General features: G+C 40.3%; 1 protein-coding gene across 1 annotated transcript in view; it reads right to left on the bottom strand.

The window, feature by feature from the left end:
- LOC126272543 (uncharacterized) overlaps positions 1-16,423 on the bottom strand; it is a 145,776-nt gene that overhangs the window by 73,511 nt on the left and 55,842 nt on the right. The window contains exon 10 of the mRNA XM_049975461.1: positions 3,834-3,994. Within this exon, the coding sequence (XP_049831418.1) occupies positions 3,834-3,994 (161 nt within the window). The remainder of the gene's footprint in view (positions 1-3,833; positions 3,995-16,423) is intronic.

Raw genomic sequence — 16,423 nt, 5'->3', positions numbered from 1 at the left:
TTGGTATCTTTTATATAGGAGGGTAGGTTCCAGGTAATAGGCGGAAGGTGTTGGTCTACAATAGCACAGTGGGGGCACAGTAACCAGCCATAATGAAGCATCCTGGATAGTGAGGTTTCTGGACTTTGGGATGCAAGTAGAAAGCAGGAGTGCGGGAAGTGGTTGGGGTGAGCAGAGAGATGGACTTCGGGGAGAGGTTCTGGGATGGGCCTAAGGATTTGAGGAGAGACTTGAGATCCTGCTGGATTTCTGGAATGGTGTCACTGTGGCAAGAATTGTAGGTGGAGTATCTCACAGATGGCAGTTCCTCTTGCCAGGTAATCCTTACAGTTCAAAACAACAGTGGTGGAGCCTTTGTCCGCAGGTAGGATTATGAGGTCAGGACCAGTTTTTAGATGGTGGATTGCAGTTCTTTCAGTGGATGTAAAATTAGTTTGCGTGTTGAGAGATTTGGGAAATGATGGTGAGGCAATGTCCGTGGCTAAGAAATACTGGAAATTTAACTTGGGGTGATTTGGGGGGCAGTGGGGGTGGATCATGGTTGGACGGAGGAGTGAACTGAGTCAGGCATAATTCAACATTGGTCTTTGGTCGAGTCTGATTGGTAGGTTTGTGGTGAAAATTTTTTTCCACTGTAGGGATCGGGAGAAGGAGAGAAGGACTTTAACAAGTCCTGCATTATTGGGAGTAGGGCAAAAAGTGAGGCCTTTGAAAAGGACTGATATTTCGGTGGGGTTAAGGCTTCTACAGGAAAGGTTCATGACTGTGTGTTGGGTCTGTTTAGGTTCTGGATTTTGTATGGTTGTGGGAGTGAGTTTTAGAGGGTGGGGTAAATGTAGTAGGTCTGCGAGACACAGTTTGTCAGCTACAAGGAGGTGTTGGGGAGGTTTGGAGGTTGTTGTAGAGGAGGTGGACAGTGGTATTCTGAAGCAGGAGTAAGAAGTGAGCAGGGTGGAGAGTTTTTTGAGTTGGTGTTGTGCATGTTTCTCTAGTTCCTGGACGGCAAGAGTTTCAAGAAATTTGGGATTGCATAACAGGAGAATTTTATAGATGGAGTTCCTGTTCCTTTACCACACAGTGCCCTGCTCGTCACTATTGTTGCCACCTCCCTTTACATTAACATCCCTAACGCCACCGGCCATAACGCTGTTGCACACTACCTTTTCCAATGCCCAACAGATTCCAAACCAACAACCTCCTTCCTAGTCACCATGACCAACTATATCCTCACACACAATTGCTTCTCCTTTGAAGGCATTACCTACAAAGAAAATCCAGGGTGCAGCTATGGGCACCATCCTTTGCCCAAACCCCTCACCTTATTAAGATTTAGTGGTGACATCTTTGTGATCTGGACAGAGGGCAAGGTCGCCCTATCCATATTCCTCTATAACCTCAAAACCTTCTCCCCATTTGCTTCACCTGGTCCTCCTCAACACATTAACCCACCTTCCTCAATGTTGAACTCCACCTAGAAGATGGCTACATCAGTACCTCTGTCCATATCAAATCTATTAACCACCAGCAATACCTCCACTTCGATAGCTGCCACCCACTGCACACCAAGAAGTCCCTTACATACAGCCTAGAGACCTGTGGTTGTCACATCTGAGCAAACCCTCTCGAAATATACCAAGGCTATCACTCAGGCCTTCACAGACCATAATAACCCTCCCAGCTTTGTACAGAAACAGATCTCCTGTGCCTTATCCTCCAGTCACTCGCCACCTTCCAAAGTCTCACTGTCTGGCTACAGAGGTGTATTCCCCTCATAGCTCCGTAGCATCCAGGATTGGAGCAACTGAATCACTTTCTCTGCCAGGTTTTTGACTTCCTATTGTCATGCCCTGAAATGAGCAATGTCCTACCCACTGTTCTCCCCACCCCTGCCACCATTATATTCTGCCACCCTCTGTACCTACACAATACCGTTGTCCACCTATTCCCTTTCCTGTTCCCACACCACAGCCTTCTATTCCACAAGTGCAACCAGAGTCATTTTACTTCCACCCCCTAACCTCCTGATTGCAGCTAACTGCCTACCCTGTTTCCATACCCTGCTCTCCCTCTCACTCCACCTCCATGCATCAGCTTTCCCCAACACCACCCACATTTCTTCTCCCATTATGCATAGCTGCTCACAGTGTGGTCTCGGCGGCCAGAGACAGTGATCATGTGTGTGTGAGAGTTGCATTTGCTTGTGTGTGTGTGTGTGTGTGTGTGTGTGTGTGTGTGTGTGTGTGTGTGTGTGAGTGAGTGAGTGAGAGAGAGAGAGAGAGAGAGAGAGCTCTATTTTGGAAGAAGGCTTTCTGGCCGAAAGCTTACGGGATTAATAGTCTTTCTGTTGTGTCTGTCTGCAATTCAACATCTCCGCTATATGGTGAGTAGCAATCTTCCCTTTCCATAAAATTATCATTTTCCATCCTGAATTTCCCATTATTTGATTATGTTTATTTTAAAATGGCTGCACTGTTACAGTAAGTAACTGACTAATAATGTAATAGGATAGATAAAAATTCTACTCACCAAGCAGCAGCAGGGGAACACACACACATAAAGAAGGATTTAACTTTTACAAGCTTTTGGAGCCAATGGCTGCTTCTTCTGGCAGAAGGGTTGAAGGGGAAGGAAGAGGAGTGAAGGAAAAGGACTTGAGAGGTATAGAAAAAGGGATACAGTTCAGAAAAGTCACACAGAACCCTGGCTAAGGGGAGACTTACTGGATGGGATGAGAAGGAAAGACTAGTTTCTATCCTTGCCCACACTACCTAACAGAATCCACACCAATAGAGTTACAGTGACGGAACTCTGTAGTCGTGTAGGTGTATGTGTATTCTGTTAACTCTGAAGAAGGATGGATAACTTCATCTGGAAGTTTAGCAATACTGTCTTGTTTATGTGCTTACTGATTCTTCACCTCAACTATACAGCGACTTGTTACCTTTACTCCTGCTGGTATTTATATTTCACTAAGGACTCTCCATTGCCTGACTTACACGGTTCTAAATTTTTTTTATAAATATAACATTGCTGCTTACAGTATTACTTTCATTGCTAGTGTGGTGTCACCACCAGACACCACACTTGCTAGGTGGTAGCCTTTAAATCGGCCGCAGTCTGGTAGTACACGTCGGACCTGCGTGTCACCATTATCAGTGATTGCAGACGGAGTGCCGCCACACGGCAGGTCTAGAGAGACTTCCTAGCACTCGCCCCAGTTGTACAGCCGACTTTGCTAGCAAAGATTCACTGACTAAATATGCTCTCATTTGCCGAGACGATAGTTAGCATAGCCTTCAGCTATGTCATTTGCTACGACCTAGCAAGGCACCATTATCAGTTATTATTGATATTGAATCATGTACCGTCAAGACCGACGTTCATCCTTAATGGATTAAAGTTAAGTATTCCACCAGCTACGTCCGTTGTTTCTGAAGTCTAATTTCCTTGTCCTGTTCCAGACCTCACGCCAGCCTGCGTGAGCTCAAATGCGTCCCTTTTGGCCTCCTCTAGTAACACGGTGTTGGCTCTCCTGCCAACCACAACAGCTAGTAAAGTTATTTTGTTGACATTATTGTATGTTGGAGTAACACACAGAATAACACGAATATAGTATGAAATGGTTCTGAAACTTACACTGACTATTCCAATAAGCACGTTATCAACCAAGTTAAACAGCCATTTTCTGCTCCTGCCTGCCATTAAGTGTTACATATCTTTTCTACATGAGTTGTAAGAGGAGGATAATTTTTGTGGTTGCCAATACACTAACCACCTATTAGAATTAGACACACAAAGCAATGTAAAAACCGTGTTTAAAGCTACTTAGTTACCTTGAAGTAAGAGGATCAGCATCTTCTGGTGCTGCCATTGTGCCCACAAGGCTAGCAACCTTCTCATCTAGCTCATGCCATTCAGCTGTAGACTGGACTTGCTGCAGAAGGCGAAGAATGTGTACCTGCCGACACAAAATGTTTCGGCACACAAGCACAACCTGAAACAGAAACAAGCAACTAATAATTACAATAACAGGAGATAAACATTGCAGAGAGACAGAAAATAATATTTATTTTACAAATATTGAGAGGAGAAACTCATAGCGCATACGATATGCTGAGCATTGGATAGTGAAAGAAAGAAGTTCCACAGTGTCGCATGCATGCATTCTTTTTCAGAGTACACAACTGCCATACAGTGCGTGGCAGAGGGGTATCTCTTCACTGTTCCAATCGCAAAGGGAGCATGGAAATGACTATCTGCATGCCTCCATATGAGACCTAATATCTCTTATCTTGTCTTCACAGTTGGGTTGGGGTTGTTTGGGGAAGAGACCAAACTGCGAGGTCATCGGTCTCATTGGATTAGGGAAGGATGGGGAAGAAAGTCGGCCATGCCCTTTCAAAGGAACCATTCCGGCATTTGCCTGGAGCCATTTTGGGAAATCACGGAAAACCTAAATCAGGATGGCTGGACGCGAGATTGAACTGTTGTCCTCCCGAATGCAAGTCCAGTGTACTAACAACTGCACCACCTCGCTCGGTTTTCTTCACAGTTCTAATGTGAAAGTTACATTGGAATCATCCTGAAGCTAACTTCAAATGCCATTTCTCCAAATTTTCTCAGTAGTGTTTCACAAAGAGAATGTCGTCTTCCTTCCAGGGATTCCTATCTGAGTTCATGAAGTACCTCTGTAATAATATTAAAGTACTGTGCTGCACATGTTAGCCCTGTATTTAGCCATATCTGTAATTTTTCCTTTGGGAATGGTCAGTTTCCTGAACGATTTAAGTACTCAGTAGTAAAGCCACTTCATAAAAAGGGAGAAAGGGATAATGTAGATAATTTTAGACCTATTTCTATGCCATCAGTTTTGCTAAAGTTATTGAAAAGGCTGTGTAATTAAGGATAACGGATCATTTTATACCACACAATGTACAGTTTGGCTTTAGAAGTTGTTAAACAACTGAAAATGCTATATTCTCTCTCCTCTGTCATGTACTGGATGGGTTAAACAAAAGGTTTCGAATGCTAGGCATATTTTTTGATTTAACTAAGGCGTTTGATTGTGTTGATCACAAAATATTGCTCCAGAAGTTGGACCATTACAGAATATGGTGAGTCGCTCACAATTGGTTCACCTCTTACTTTACCAATAGACAGCAAAATGTTGAGAATGGCTGTGATGTGGGGTACAGTCAAGTTGCGGATGCCCTAGGGATCAGTGTTGGGGCCCACTCCTGTTTCTTATTTATATAAATGATATGCCCTCTAGTATTACGAGTAACACTGGGATGAAAACAGCCATTCAGGAGGTTGTCGACACCACTGATGTTATGACCCTTCAGTGGGTCATGCAGAATTTCGCTAACCGTCTGCACCACATCATGTCAATGATGGGAGGTATATCGAATTTGTCACAACCAAATTCCGAATATCTGTAGTGACAATTGTTGTTGTTGTGGTCTTCAGTCTTGAGACTGGTTTGATGGAGCTCTCGATGCTACTCGATCTTGTGCAAGCTTCTTCATCTCCCAGTAACTACTGTAACCTACATCCTTCTGAATATGCTTAGTGTATTCATCTCTTGGGCTCTCTTTAAGATTTTTACCCTCCAATACTAAATTGGTGATCCCTTGATGCCTCAGAACATGTCCTACCAACCGATCCCTTCTTCTAGTCAAGTTGTGCCACAAACTTCTCTTCTCCCCAATCCTATTCAATACCTCCTCATTAGTTATATGATCTACCCACCTAATCTTCAGCATACTTCTGTAGCACCACATTTCAAAAGCTTCTATTCTCTTCTTACCCAAACTAGTTATCGTCCATGTTTCATTTCCATACATGGCTACACTCCAAACAAATACTTTCAGAAACAACTTCCTGACACTTAAATCTATACTCGATGTTAACAATTTCTCCTCTTCAGAAACGCTTTCCATGCCATTGCCAGTCTGGATTTGATATCCTCTCTACTTCGACCATCATCAGTTACTTTGCTCCCCAAATAGCAAAATTCATTTACTACTTTAACTGTCTCATTTCCTAATCTAATTCGATCAGCATCACCCGACTTAATTCGACTACCTTCCATTATCGTCATTTTGCTTTTGTTGATGTTCACCTTATATCCTCCTTTCAAGACACTATCCATTCCGTTCAACTGCTCTTCTAAGTCCTTTGCTGTCTCTGACAGAATTACAATGTCATCAGCGAACCTCAAAGTTTTTATTTCTTCTCATGGATTTTAATACCTACTCCAAATTTTTCTTTTGTTTCCTTCACTGCTTGCACAATATACAGATTGAATAACATCGGGGAGAGGCTATAACCCTGTCTCACTCCCTTCTCAACCACTGCTTCCCTTTCATGTCCCTCGACTCTCATAACTGCCATCTGCTTTTTGTACAAATTGTAAATAGCCCTTCGCTCCCTGTATTTTACCCCTACCACCTTCAGAATTTTAAAGAGAGTATTTCAGTCAACATTGTCAAAAGCTTTCGCTAAGTCTAAATCTAGCTTCTAAGATAAGTCATAGGGTCAATATTGCCTCACGTGTTCCAATATTCCTACGGAATATAAACTGATCCTCCCCGAGGTCAGCTTCTACTAGTTTTTCCATTCATCTGTAAATAATTTGCGTTAGTATTTTGCATCCGTGACTTATTAAACAGGTTGTTCGGTAATTTTCACATCTGTCAGCACCTGCTTTCTTTGGGATTGGAATTATTATATTCTTCTTGAAGTCTGAGAGTGTTTCGCCTGTCTCATACATCTTTCTCACCAGATGGTATTTTGGCAGGCTCTCCCAAGGCCATCAGTAGTTCTAAAGGAATGTTGTCTACTCCTGGGGCCTTGATTTGACTCAGGTCTTTCAGTGCTCTGTCAAACTCTTCACGCAGTATCCTATCTCCCATTTCATCTTCATCTACATCCTCTTCCATTTCCATAAAATTGTCCTCAAGTACATCACCCTTGTATAGACCCTCTATATACTCCTTCCACCTTTCTGCTTTCCCTTCTCTGCTTAGAACTGGGTTTCCATCTGAGCTCTTGATATTCATGCAAGTGGTTCCCTTTTCTCCAAAGGTCTCTTTAATTTTCCTGTAGGCAGTATCTATCTTACCCCTAGTGAGCTAAGCCCCCACATCCTTACATTTGTCATCTAGCCATCCCTGCTTCGCCATTTTGCACTTCCTGTCAATCTCATTATTGAGATGTTTGTATTCCTTTTTGCCTGCTTCATTTCCTGCATTTTTATATTTTCTCCTTTCGTCAATTAAATTCAATATTTCTTCTGTTACCCAAGGATTTCTACTAGCCCTCGTCTTTTTACCTACTTGATCCTCTGCTGCCTTCCCTACTTCATCTCACAAAGCTACCCATTCATCTTCCACTGTATTTCTTTCCCCCATTCCTGTCAATTGTTCCCTTATGCTCTCCCTGAAACTCTGTACAACCTCTGGTTTAGTCAGTTTATCCAGGTCCCATCTCCTTAAATTCTCACCTTTTTGCAGCTTCTTCAGTTTTAATTTACAGTTCATAACCAATTAATTGTGGTCAGAGTCCACATCTGCCGCTGGAAATGTCTTACAATTTAAAACCTGGTTCCTAAATCTCTGTCTTACCATTATATAATCTATCTGAAACCTGTCAGTATCTCCAGCCTTCTTCCATGTATACAACCTACTTTTATGATTCTTGAACCAAGTGTTAGCTATGATTAAGTTGTGCTCTGTGCAAAATTCTACCAGGCAGCTTCCTCTTTCATTTCTTAGCCCCAATCCATATTCATCTACTACGTTTCCTTCTCTCCCTTTTCCTACTACCCAATTCCAGTCACCCATGACTATTAAATTTTCGTTTCCCTTCACTATCTGAAGAATTTCTTTTATTTCATCATACATTTCATCAATTTCTTCATCATCTGCAGAGCTAGTTGGCATATAAACTTGTACTATTGTAGTAGGCATGGGCTTCGTGTCTATCTTGGCCACAATTATGCGTTCAACATGCTGTTTGTAGTAGCTTACCCGCACTCCTATTTTTTTATTCATTATTAAACCGACTCCTGCATTACCCCTATTTGATTTTGTATTTATAACCCTGTATTTGCCTGATCAAAAGTCTTGTACCTCCTGCCAGCAAACTTCACTAATTCCTACTATATCTAACTTTAACCTATCCATTTTCCTTTTTAAATTTTCTAACCTACCTGCCCAATTAAAGGATTTGACATTCCACGCTCCGATCCGCAGAACGCCAGTTTTCTTTCTCCTGATAACGACGTACTCTTGAGTAGCTCCCGCCAGGAGATCCGAATGGGGGACTATTTTACCTCCGGAATATTTTACCCAAGAGGACGCCATCATCATTTAATCATACAGTAAAGCTCCATGCCCTCAGGAACAATTATGGCTGTAGTTTCCCCTCGCTTTCAGCCGTTCGCAGTACCAGAACAGCAAGGCCACTTTGGTTAGTGTTACAAGGCCAGACCAGTCAATCATCCAGACTGTTGCCCCTGCAACTACTGAAAAGGCTGCTGCCCCTCTTCAGGAACCACATATTTGTCTGGCCTCTCAACAGATACCCCTCCGTTGTGGTTGCACCTATGGTACGGCTACCTGTATCGTTGAGGCACGCAAGCCTCCCCACCAATGGTAAGGTCCATGGTTCTTGGCGGGGGACATTTACATGTTGAATAAAGAGTATGCATACCGTAGTTCAATAATTGTCACCGTGTACAATAAAATGCTATACCAAGAAAAGTGTTTTTGAAAAAGAGAAATTTGTTAACATCTAATGTTCAGGGTGCCCATAAAGTCCTTTTACAACTTTAAAATGTTATTACAATGGAAGTTGCCACAAAAAATTCATGGAGACAGGGACAGTGTTGGTTAAAGGGAGGAGCAGGAGACCAAGAACATCCGAGGAAAACATCGATCGTGTTTTAAACGTCTTCATTCATTCACCTATGAAGTCCATCCGCGTTGCTGCCAGACAGTTGCAACTACCATGTTCAACTGTGCATAAGGTCCTCCACAAGAACTTACGGTTGTACACTTACGAAGTGCAACTGTTACAGACACTTGAGCCAAATGACAAGCTAAAATGGACAGAGTTTACACTCAACAGGCTGGAACGCCTTTCAGAGGATGAAGCATTCCTCAAGCGAGTTTGTTTCAGTGACGAGACAAGTTTTCATGTTTCTGGGACATTAAACAGACACAATGTGAGAATCTGGGGATCTGAACACCCCCATGTGACTAGGGAGCTTCACCAGGATAGTCCAAAAGTGAATGTATGATGTGGAATCATGTACAACTGAATACTTCGTCCATTTTTCTTCAACAAGTCAGCAGTTACTGCAGATGTTTACCTCGACCTTCTGACCGAATACGCAGCACCACCTTGTTGGGGACTGCATGTTCGTTGGTTCCTCAATGAAGTATTTCCCGGTAGATGGATTGGGAGGGATGGGCCAATTCCTTGGCCACCATGTTTGCCAGATATCACTTCCTTGCCTTTTTTTGGGGGGGAGGGGGGGTATGTAAAAGATATCGTGTATCAAACACAGATACGGGACATTGCTGACTTGAAGCAAAGGATTCATAATGCCATTGCCACCATTGATGACACTATGCTACAGCAAACATGGCAAGAAATCGAGTACAGTATTTATGTGCTTCGTGCAACATATGGAGGTCTATTAAACACTGTCAAAAAAACTTTTATAAACACTAATTACAATAAAAGAAATATAGTCAAAATATTTCAGCAACTGCTGTGGTAATAAAATCGTGAAGTTGTAAAGGGACTTTATGGGCACACTGTATATTAAAGTCAGGGACAGCCAGGAATTCAGTCCACAGACTGTACCCTGGCTTGAGGGGCATGGTGCTTGCTCACTTTCTACACAACCACACCACACTGTCTGGGTGGGAGGCAGGCAAAAAGATGGAAACTGTGAATATGCCATACTTAGATGGCAATGCAGTTGCACTGCACACAAATTGATTTCATATTTTTCAATAACACAGATCACAACAAATTTTTAGTATTATTTAAGTATTTTTGACATAATGAAGACACCATTTTTATCTCATACAAACTGTTGGCATATGGACCAACAAGGCATTTTCACTGATTTTTGCATTCATGTTGTAATGTAATTCCAATTTATTTAGTTTCATAATCAAAAAAAAAGGTCTTCCAAACACTTATGTTGATTAAAATATTGCAGCTCTTTTACATCCTCATTAGGGAGACATAGAAATACAACGTGGGAAAAATAAGGCAGGTATCCTGGACAGTTTTAATGTAAAAGGAATTGTCTTTAAAATGGGAACTATACTGCAGATCAATCAATCACATCCGCACTTGCACAGGGGCGCTTTCAACTGAAATGACAACTGGTCTCAAAACCAGGCATAAGATTAGCAGTGTCCTCAAAATGTTCAGAAAACTATCCTTAAAATTCTTTCAAGGCCACAACGAAATTTTCAAACCTCATTTTCTTTTTTTAACTGGACTGTGTCTGATAGAATTTGACCATTCTACAATAAAATTTTCTTTTAAAATTTAACCCCATCAAATCAGAAATATGCTGTTTTTCACGCTGCATTGTCTTACAGTGGGCAGTGTGCAGTGAAGTCCACTTAAAATGCTAAATGTGCAATCGACTCCAGACAATGTAATTTTCATTTTTGCATTTCTTTTTCTTTAATAAATTCAATAGCACGTTTATATTGAAAAATCAGGCATTCCCCTTGACTTAACCAACATACTTTGCAGTAACACATAAAATTCCAATACACTTTGTTCAGTTTAATTAGTGGAATAATGCATGCAAATTCAGAAATTTTACTATTTGTACTACCAATATCCTCACAAGTTCCACACCTGCAAATTTAACACTAAGTGCTTCTTGATGACAGAATAACGAATTCTGTCAATTGCTTTTTCTGCTCTTTCATAGTTAACTAAACCACTAAATTGTTTCTGCATGGTACTGTAATGTTTCATAGTAAATCTGCAGTACCTGTCGATTATGCAACTGCAATATATATATATATATATATTGAGAATTCTCATCCCTCTCATTTTTAAATGCTTGTGATGATAGATCACTATACTGCCTCTTTTTGTGGAACCAGCCACTGGACCTTGAACGCCCTTCATACCATGAACAGATAACAAAGGGTAAACAGTGCTGACACCATGATTCTCCCCAACTGAAGATAGTTGTGCAGACTGAAAACTGCCACACCGTAATACCAAATGAAATGTCATCTTGTACCGGATACATTCAAAAACAACCAAGTAAAGCTGAGACAGGTTGCAGTAGTTATACAAAGATGAAGTGATTTTTATACAGTAGACAATTGTGCATCAAACCAGTCTTCCAACTGAATACCAATACCCTCACCACCACCACCACCACCACCACCACCACCACCACCACCAACAGCAACAACAACAATAATAATGGCTGATGGTTTGATGAAGGCTTTGTACCAGATACAAAATCCCTTTCTGAACCCTAAATATTGAGGTAAAGTCTGCATGAAAATTATGATTTTCTTGTATTGTGATTGCGTAAAGCACAGTTGCACAGTTTAAAAGAACCTTATTTTCATTAGTAGCAACATGTATAACACAGGAGTATAATCAGTAGAAAGTGAAGGTTAGTAAAGATGTTTAAGAATAATCTGCAAGATATGCAATTATCTGCTTTACACAATATTCTTATTGTTTTGTTTTATGAACTGTTCCATAAGACAATTCTGTAAGAGAATGTGGAGTGAAATTGAACTAAATTAGACAACATTGTGTCTTCAAGCCAATGCAGTGAGATTTAGTTCTCAGTTCAAAACATGGTGAACTGAGCACCTTGATTAGTATATTTATTTCCCACCACATTTTAAACTGTTAGGCAACTGGGTGCAGCAAATTTTACACACATTGTTTCATTTGCTGGTTGATCATTAATGAAAATTTGTGACAAGCTAAAACTGTGTTTCAGACTGTGACACTACCACAGATTCCTTCTTCTAGCAGACAGTACACTAACAACTCCACTATCAGAGTGTGCATAATGGACCAATTCATAACTTCGACTTGTCACTGTTTTATCACCATTAACGTCTATTTCTAGTAGCAGCAAATTGTTTTTGCTTACTGAAATTCCATAATACATTTTAGTAACCAGCTGTAAGCCTATTAAATTACTATCTTTGCTGTCTGGATGGGAGGTGTGTGTGTGTGTGTGTGTGTGTGTGTGTGTGTGTGTGTGTGCTAGAAGAAGAACGATGTGAGAAGTTATAAATGGCTTTCATAGAGATAAATCCTTCATGAAAGTCAAACTGAGGGACAACTAAAACAGTTACTTTGAAAAATTAGGCAGTATCCCTCAATCAGACATATCAGGTTTTTTTTTTAAATGGTGGCTACATGGATGTCACTGCTTTGTGTATAAGTCGGTTAGGATATACACCTTGAATAATTTGCTACAAATCATCATAAGAGATTAATAATACTGGTAGTCTGTTAGAAACATGACCACAGCCCCCTGGAATTATTGCTATTTAATGATATAATGATTTTTGTATCTTACTGAGGCTCCATTTTTAAAATTAATGGTTACTGGGGATGTAAACAGCATAATGGATAACTGAAATTACTGTAAGTGTCTAATGGAGATATTCGAACGAGCTAATCGTTAGTTTTGAGAGGATTGGCACTTCTAGACAGAGATGATTCATGTTTTCTGGTAACCATGTTTTTGTGTGTCCAAAAACTAATTAACTTAATACATAAATGTAATTAAAGTATGGGCATACCCAAATTTACTTTTGACATTAGAGCCACTGTGAATGTATGCTTTCCCAGCGTATACAGCTGGCGAAGAGTTACTCTCGGCACTTCGCCAGAAGATGATGAGTATGTCACTTGTCGAAACGTCGCAGTTTGAAGACACCGCCACTCGGCTGGAAGCCCGAGAACTCTTCGCCATTAGAGCCACTATTTCTGTTTAGTTCTCAAAATCCACATCATACTTTTCTTGCTCTAACTTTCCTCAATCAAATGAAACCCTTCAGTATTCAATGAAGTCATTAATTAGGAATTATATAAATTACCATAATTTGAAACATGGCAACAGTACTTGCAAACGGAAAGTCCAGGATGGAATAACAACAGTATAACGAAAAAGATATATTACAACTTACCATAAAGAGAAAATGCTGCAGACATGCACATTGTCTCCTCTGTATGTGAGTAACAATCTATTGGTATGACTATCACCAAGTTACCATTTAGGATGAATGGGCACAGGCAGAGGGTATGTACTGGCAACGCAGAATATAGAATATCCTCTTGCTCAGCATGCTCTACAACATGACAATCATGACCTTGGTGCCTGTTTCACAATACATGCCATCTGGATTCTTTCCCCAGACACAAGTTTCTCAGAACTTCACAGATGGAAAATGGCACTACACGTCCTTGGCTCTCGCCACCCACCTGGCCTTAATTTACGTGGATTTATTCAGTCTCAGCAATTCTTCACAGCAATTATTCCTTTCTTCACTTTCTTTTAGTTTTATACATCTTTCATTTTTTGCCCAGTCCATTTTTTGCCATCTCCCCTCCCCCCTCTATCCCGTACAATGCACTCAGCTTTTCACTCTTATTAACTTGTGCACAGTATTTTAGCAATAATATCTGTCTTGCATATTACTCTATTTTTCACCTTTTAAGTTCTCAGGTTTTCAAGTCCCATCTGTTACAGTTTCCAACAAAGAGTCTTTCCTTCTCACCCTGTCCAATAAATCTCCCCTGACCTGGTATTCTGGGTGACTATTCCAGACTACAGTTTTTCTTAAACCTCACCAGCCCTTCATCCTTCTCCTTCAATCCCTCTGCCAGAAGAAGGAGACATCGGCTCCAAAAGCTAGCAAACTGTAATACCTTTTATTTGTGTGTTCTCCTCCCGCCACTTGGTGTGTAGATTTCTTTATCTGTTCAATTACTTCCATTTTCAAAAACTTATTAGTTTCGTTGATAAATCTTTCCTTTTCATATACTATAATTGTACATAGGTAATTCACACTGGAGACCACTAAATAGTTCTGAAATCCTTTTTCCTTCGTTAACTAACCATATATCATGTAAATCAAGTTACTGTTGGAACACACAGTTCACCTGCAATAGTAGCGCCGGCCGGGATGGCCAAGCGGTTAAAGGCGCTATAGTCTGGAACCGCGCGACCGCTACGGTCGCAGGTTCGAATCCTGCCTTGGGCATGGATGTGTGTGATATCCTTAGGTTAGTTAGGTTTAAGTAGTTCTACGTTCTAGGGGACAGATGACCTTAGCAGTTAAGTCCCATAGTGCTCAGAGCCATTTTATTTTATTTTTTTTTTTTTTTTTTTTGCAATAGTAGCTTCTTACCTTACAGCTTTATAAATTAATATGTAGCTGATATGTACCTGCTGAAATCATGAAATATACTTTTGCTTATCTATAAATAATCCCCCCTCCTCAAAATTCTTCAATTGGCACCAGGAGTCAGTGGCACTGACCTCTCCTCATCACTCAATTACTGAACAAAATGTGGCCCTAGTCATCTATCTTTATGAACTTCTTTGGTAAAATTCAGTCTAGGGTTGGAAATCATGGCAGCAGCATTGTGTCCTTAGTGTTGTAATTGTTTAATGCCTTTGTGAGAGCAACAACTCAGATAACATCGCAATGAAAATATGTGCCGCTCGCATTATTTGAAAATGTATGAAAGTTCATGGCTGACAATCAGCTTGCTAATATATCTCTGAGAATTTGTGGTCACTCTGATCTCATTAAGTAATGAAGTGCACGAAAGTCACGCTGCCACTTGAACTGTTTCAATGAACACCCACATGCCATTAAATATCTTTGTGAACTTCTTTTATCGGTAGAAACAAGAACTGCATTTTTTGGTGCTGGCCATCATTCAGAAAGTGAACTTAAATTGAATAAATAACTCAACACGTGAGACTAGGAATAGTTCTGTTGAATATGTTATTGTTTAACACTGCTCAACATCCAAAAAGTTTTCAGTTTCGAGGTGACACACTTGTGGTGCTGCCAAGAAGAAGAGGCTACAACCAGTTAGTACCATTATAACCTGGATTCACCCACTGCTTTGATTAATGTTTTATATCTGTCATGAAATAATACACCCATGTACTGATTACAGCAACAAATCAGCACACAAAATGAGTTTTTTTTATTGGTTCAAACATTACGGATTTTCCATGTGAGCATTCAAAAACTTTAGCATCCATCTTGTGCTGAGGAGGTCTTTCATATGCATCACCAACAAAAGAAGAATGTACATATTAAAACTGAGCTACTAAATTATCAACTATCAACTGTTGAGAATGTTGGAGCTGGCTTCTTTTAAACCTCCAACATTTTCGATAAATATCTGCTGGCAATGAACTATCTAAACCAGAGAATTAGTCAGTGTTATTTACTGACATTGCCACTTCAGACACTCATGCCATTTTACTATTTGTTACATTAAAAATGTTATTTCTTAAGAAACTATGCTGCAAAAAGGTACTGTATGTGTGGTGAAACCCAGCCCCGATATAAGAGAGGGTCTCATGCCCCTAATCAGATCAGGTTGAAAAAATAAATAAAGTTATATGATGGCACAGCATTCCAGCCAACCACTTCAATTATATACACACAATATGGCTACTAACTCCAAACAGACAATACTGTCATGCAAATTAAGCGCCAACTTCACTTGGACTCTTTTGTGCAACACATACCAGTATATCAAAATCGAGCTGAGAATTTTCTGTACTGCCCCTATGAACCACTCGTTACTGCTCTTGCAGCCGAATCACTGCAGGTTGTTGGATCTGAAAGCAAACTGCAAATTGCTGTTCCACAATGAATCAATTGTCATTGAGAACTTTGGTGAAGAAAACAATCCTAAGTTGGATATTAAAGCTTTGTCAGATAAAGACTAACCAGTTAAATTCAAATTCTCTTATTTGTACTCTCTTCACAACTTGATAATCTTAAGCTCCTTTCTGCTGGCTGGTTTGTTAACTACTAACACTTGTTTTTGCAGTCCCACTAATATGATATGGCATTCAAAGAATGATTCAACACATCATTTACATACTTTTGATAAGCTTCATATATCTGCTGATATTTCAATTTGCCTTTTAATTTTCTTGTATTGATGTAAGAAGGTGGTCCATTATATTTACAATGGTTCTTATCCTTTTCCATTTCCAACTATATTTACTCTGCTTTGGCTGGAGTGGATGCTTCTGGCAATTAAAAGTACAAGTAGCCTATTATCAGAAGAATTCAGATACAAGTCGTGACACATATCACCAGCATGACTATGCTCTAACATT

This window comes from Schistocerca gregaria, chromosome 5, assembly GCF_023897955.1.
Source record: "Schistocerca gregaria isolate iqSchGreg1 chromosome 5, iqSchGreg1.2, whole genome shotgun sequence".
Taxonomy (NCBI): Eukaryota; Metazoa; Arthropoda; class Insecta; order Orthoptera; family Acrididae; genus Schistocerca; species Schistocerca gregaria.
This window is presented reverse-complemented; position numbering and strand designations above follow the sequence as displayed.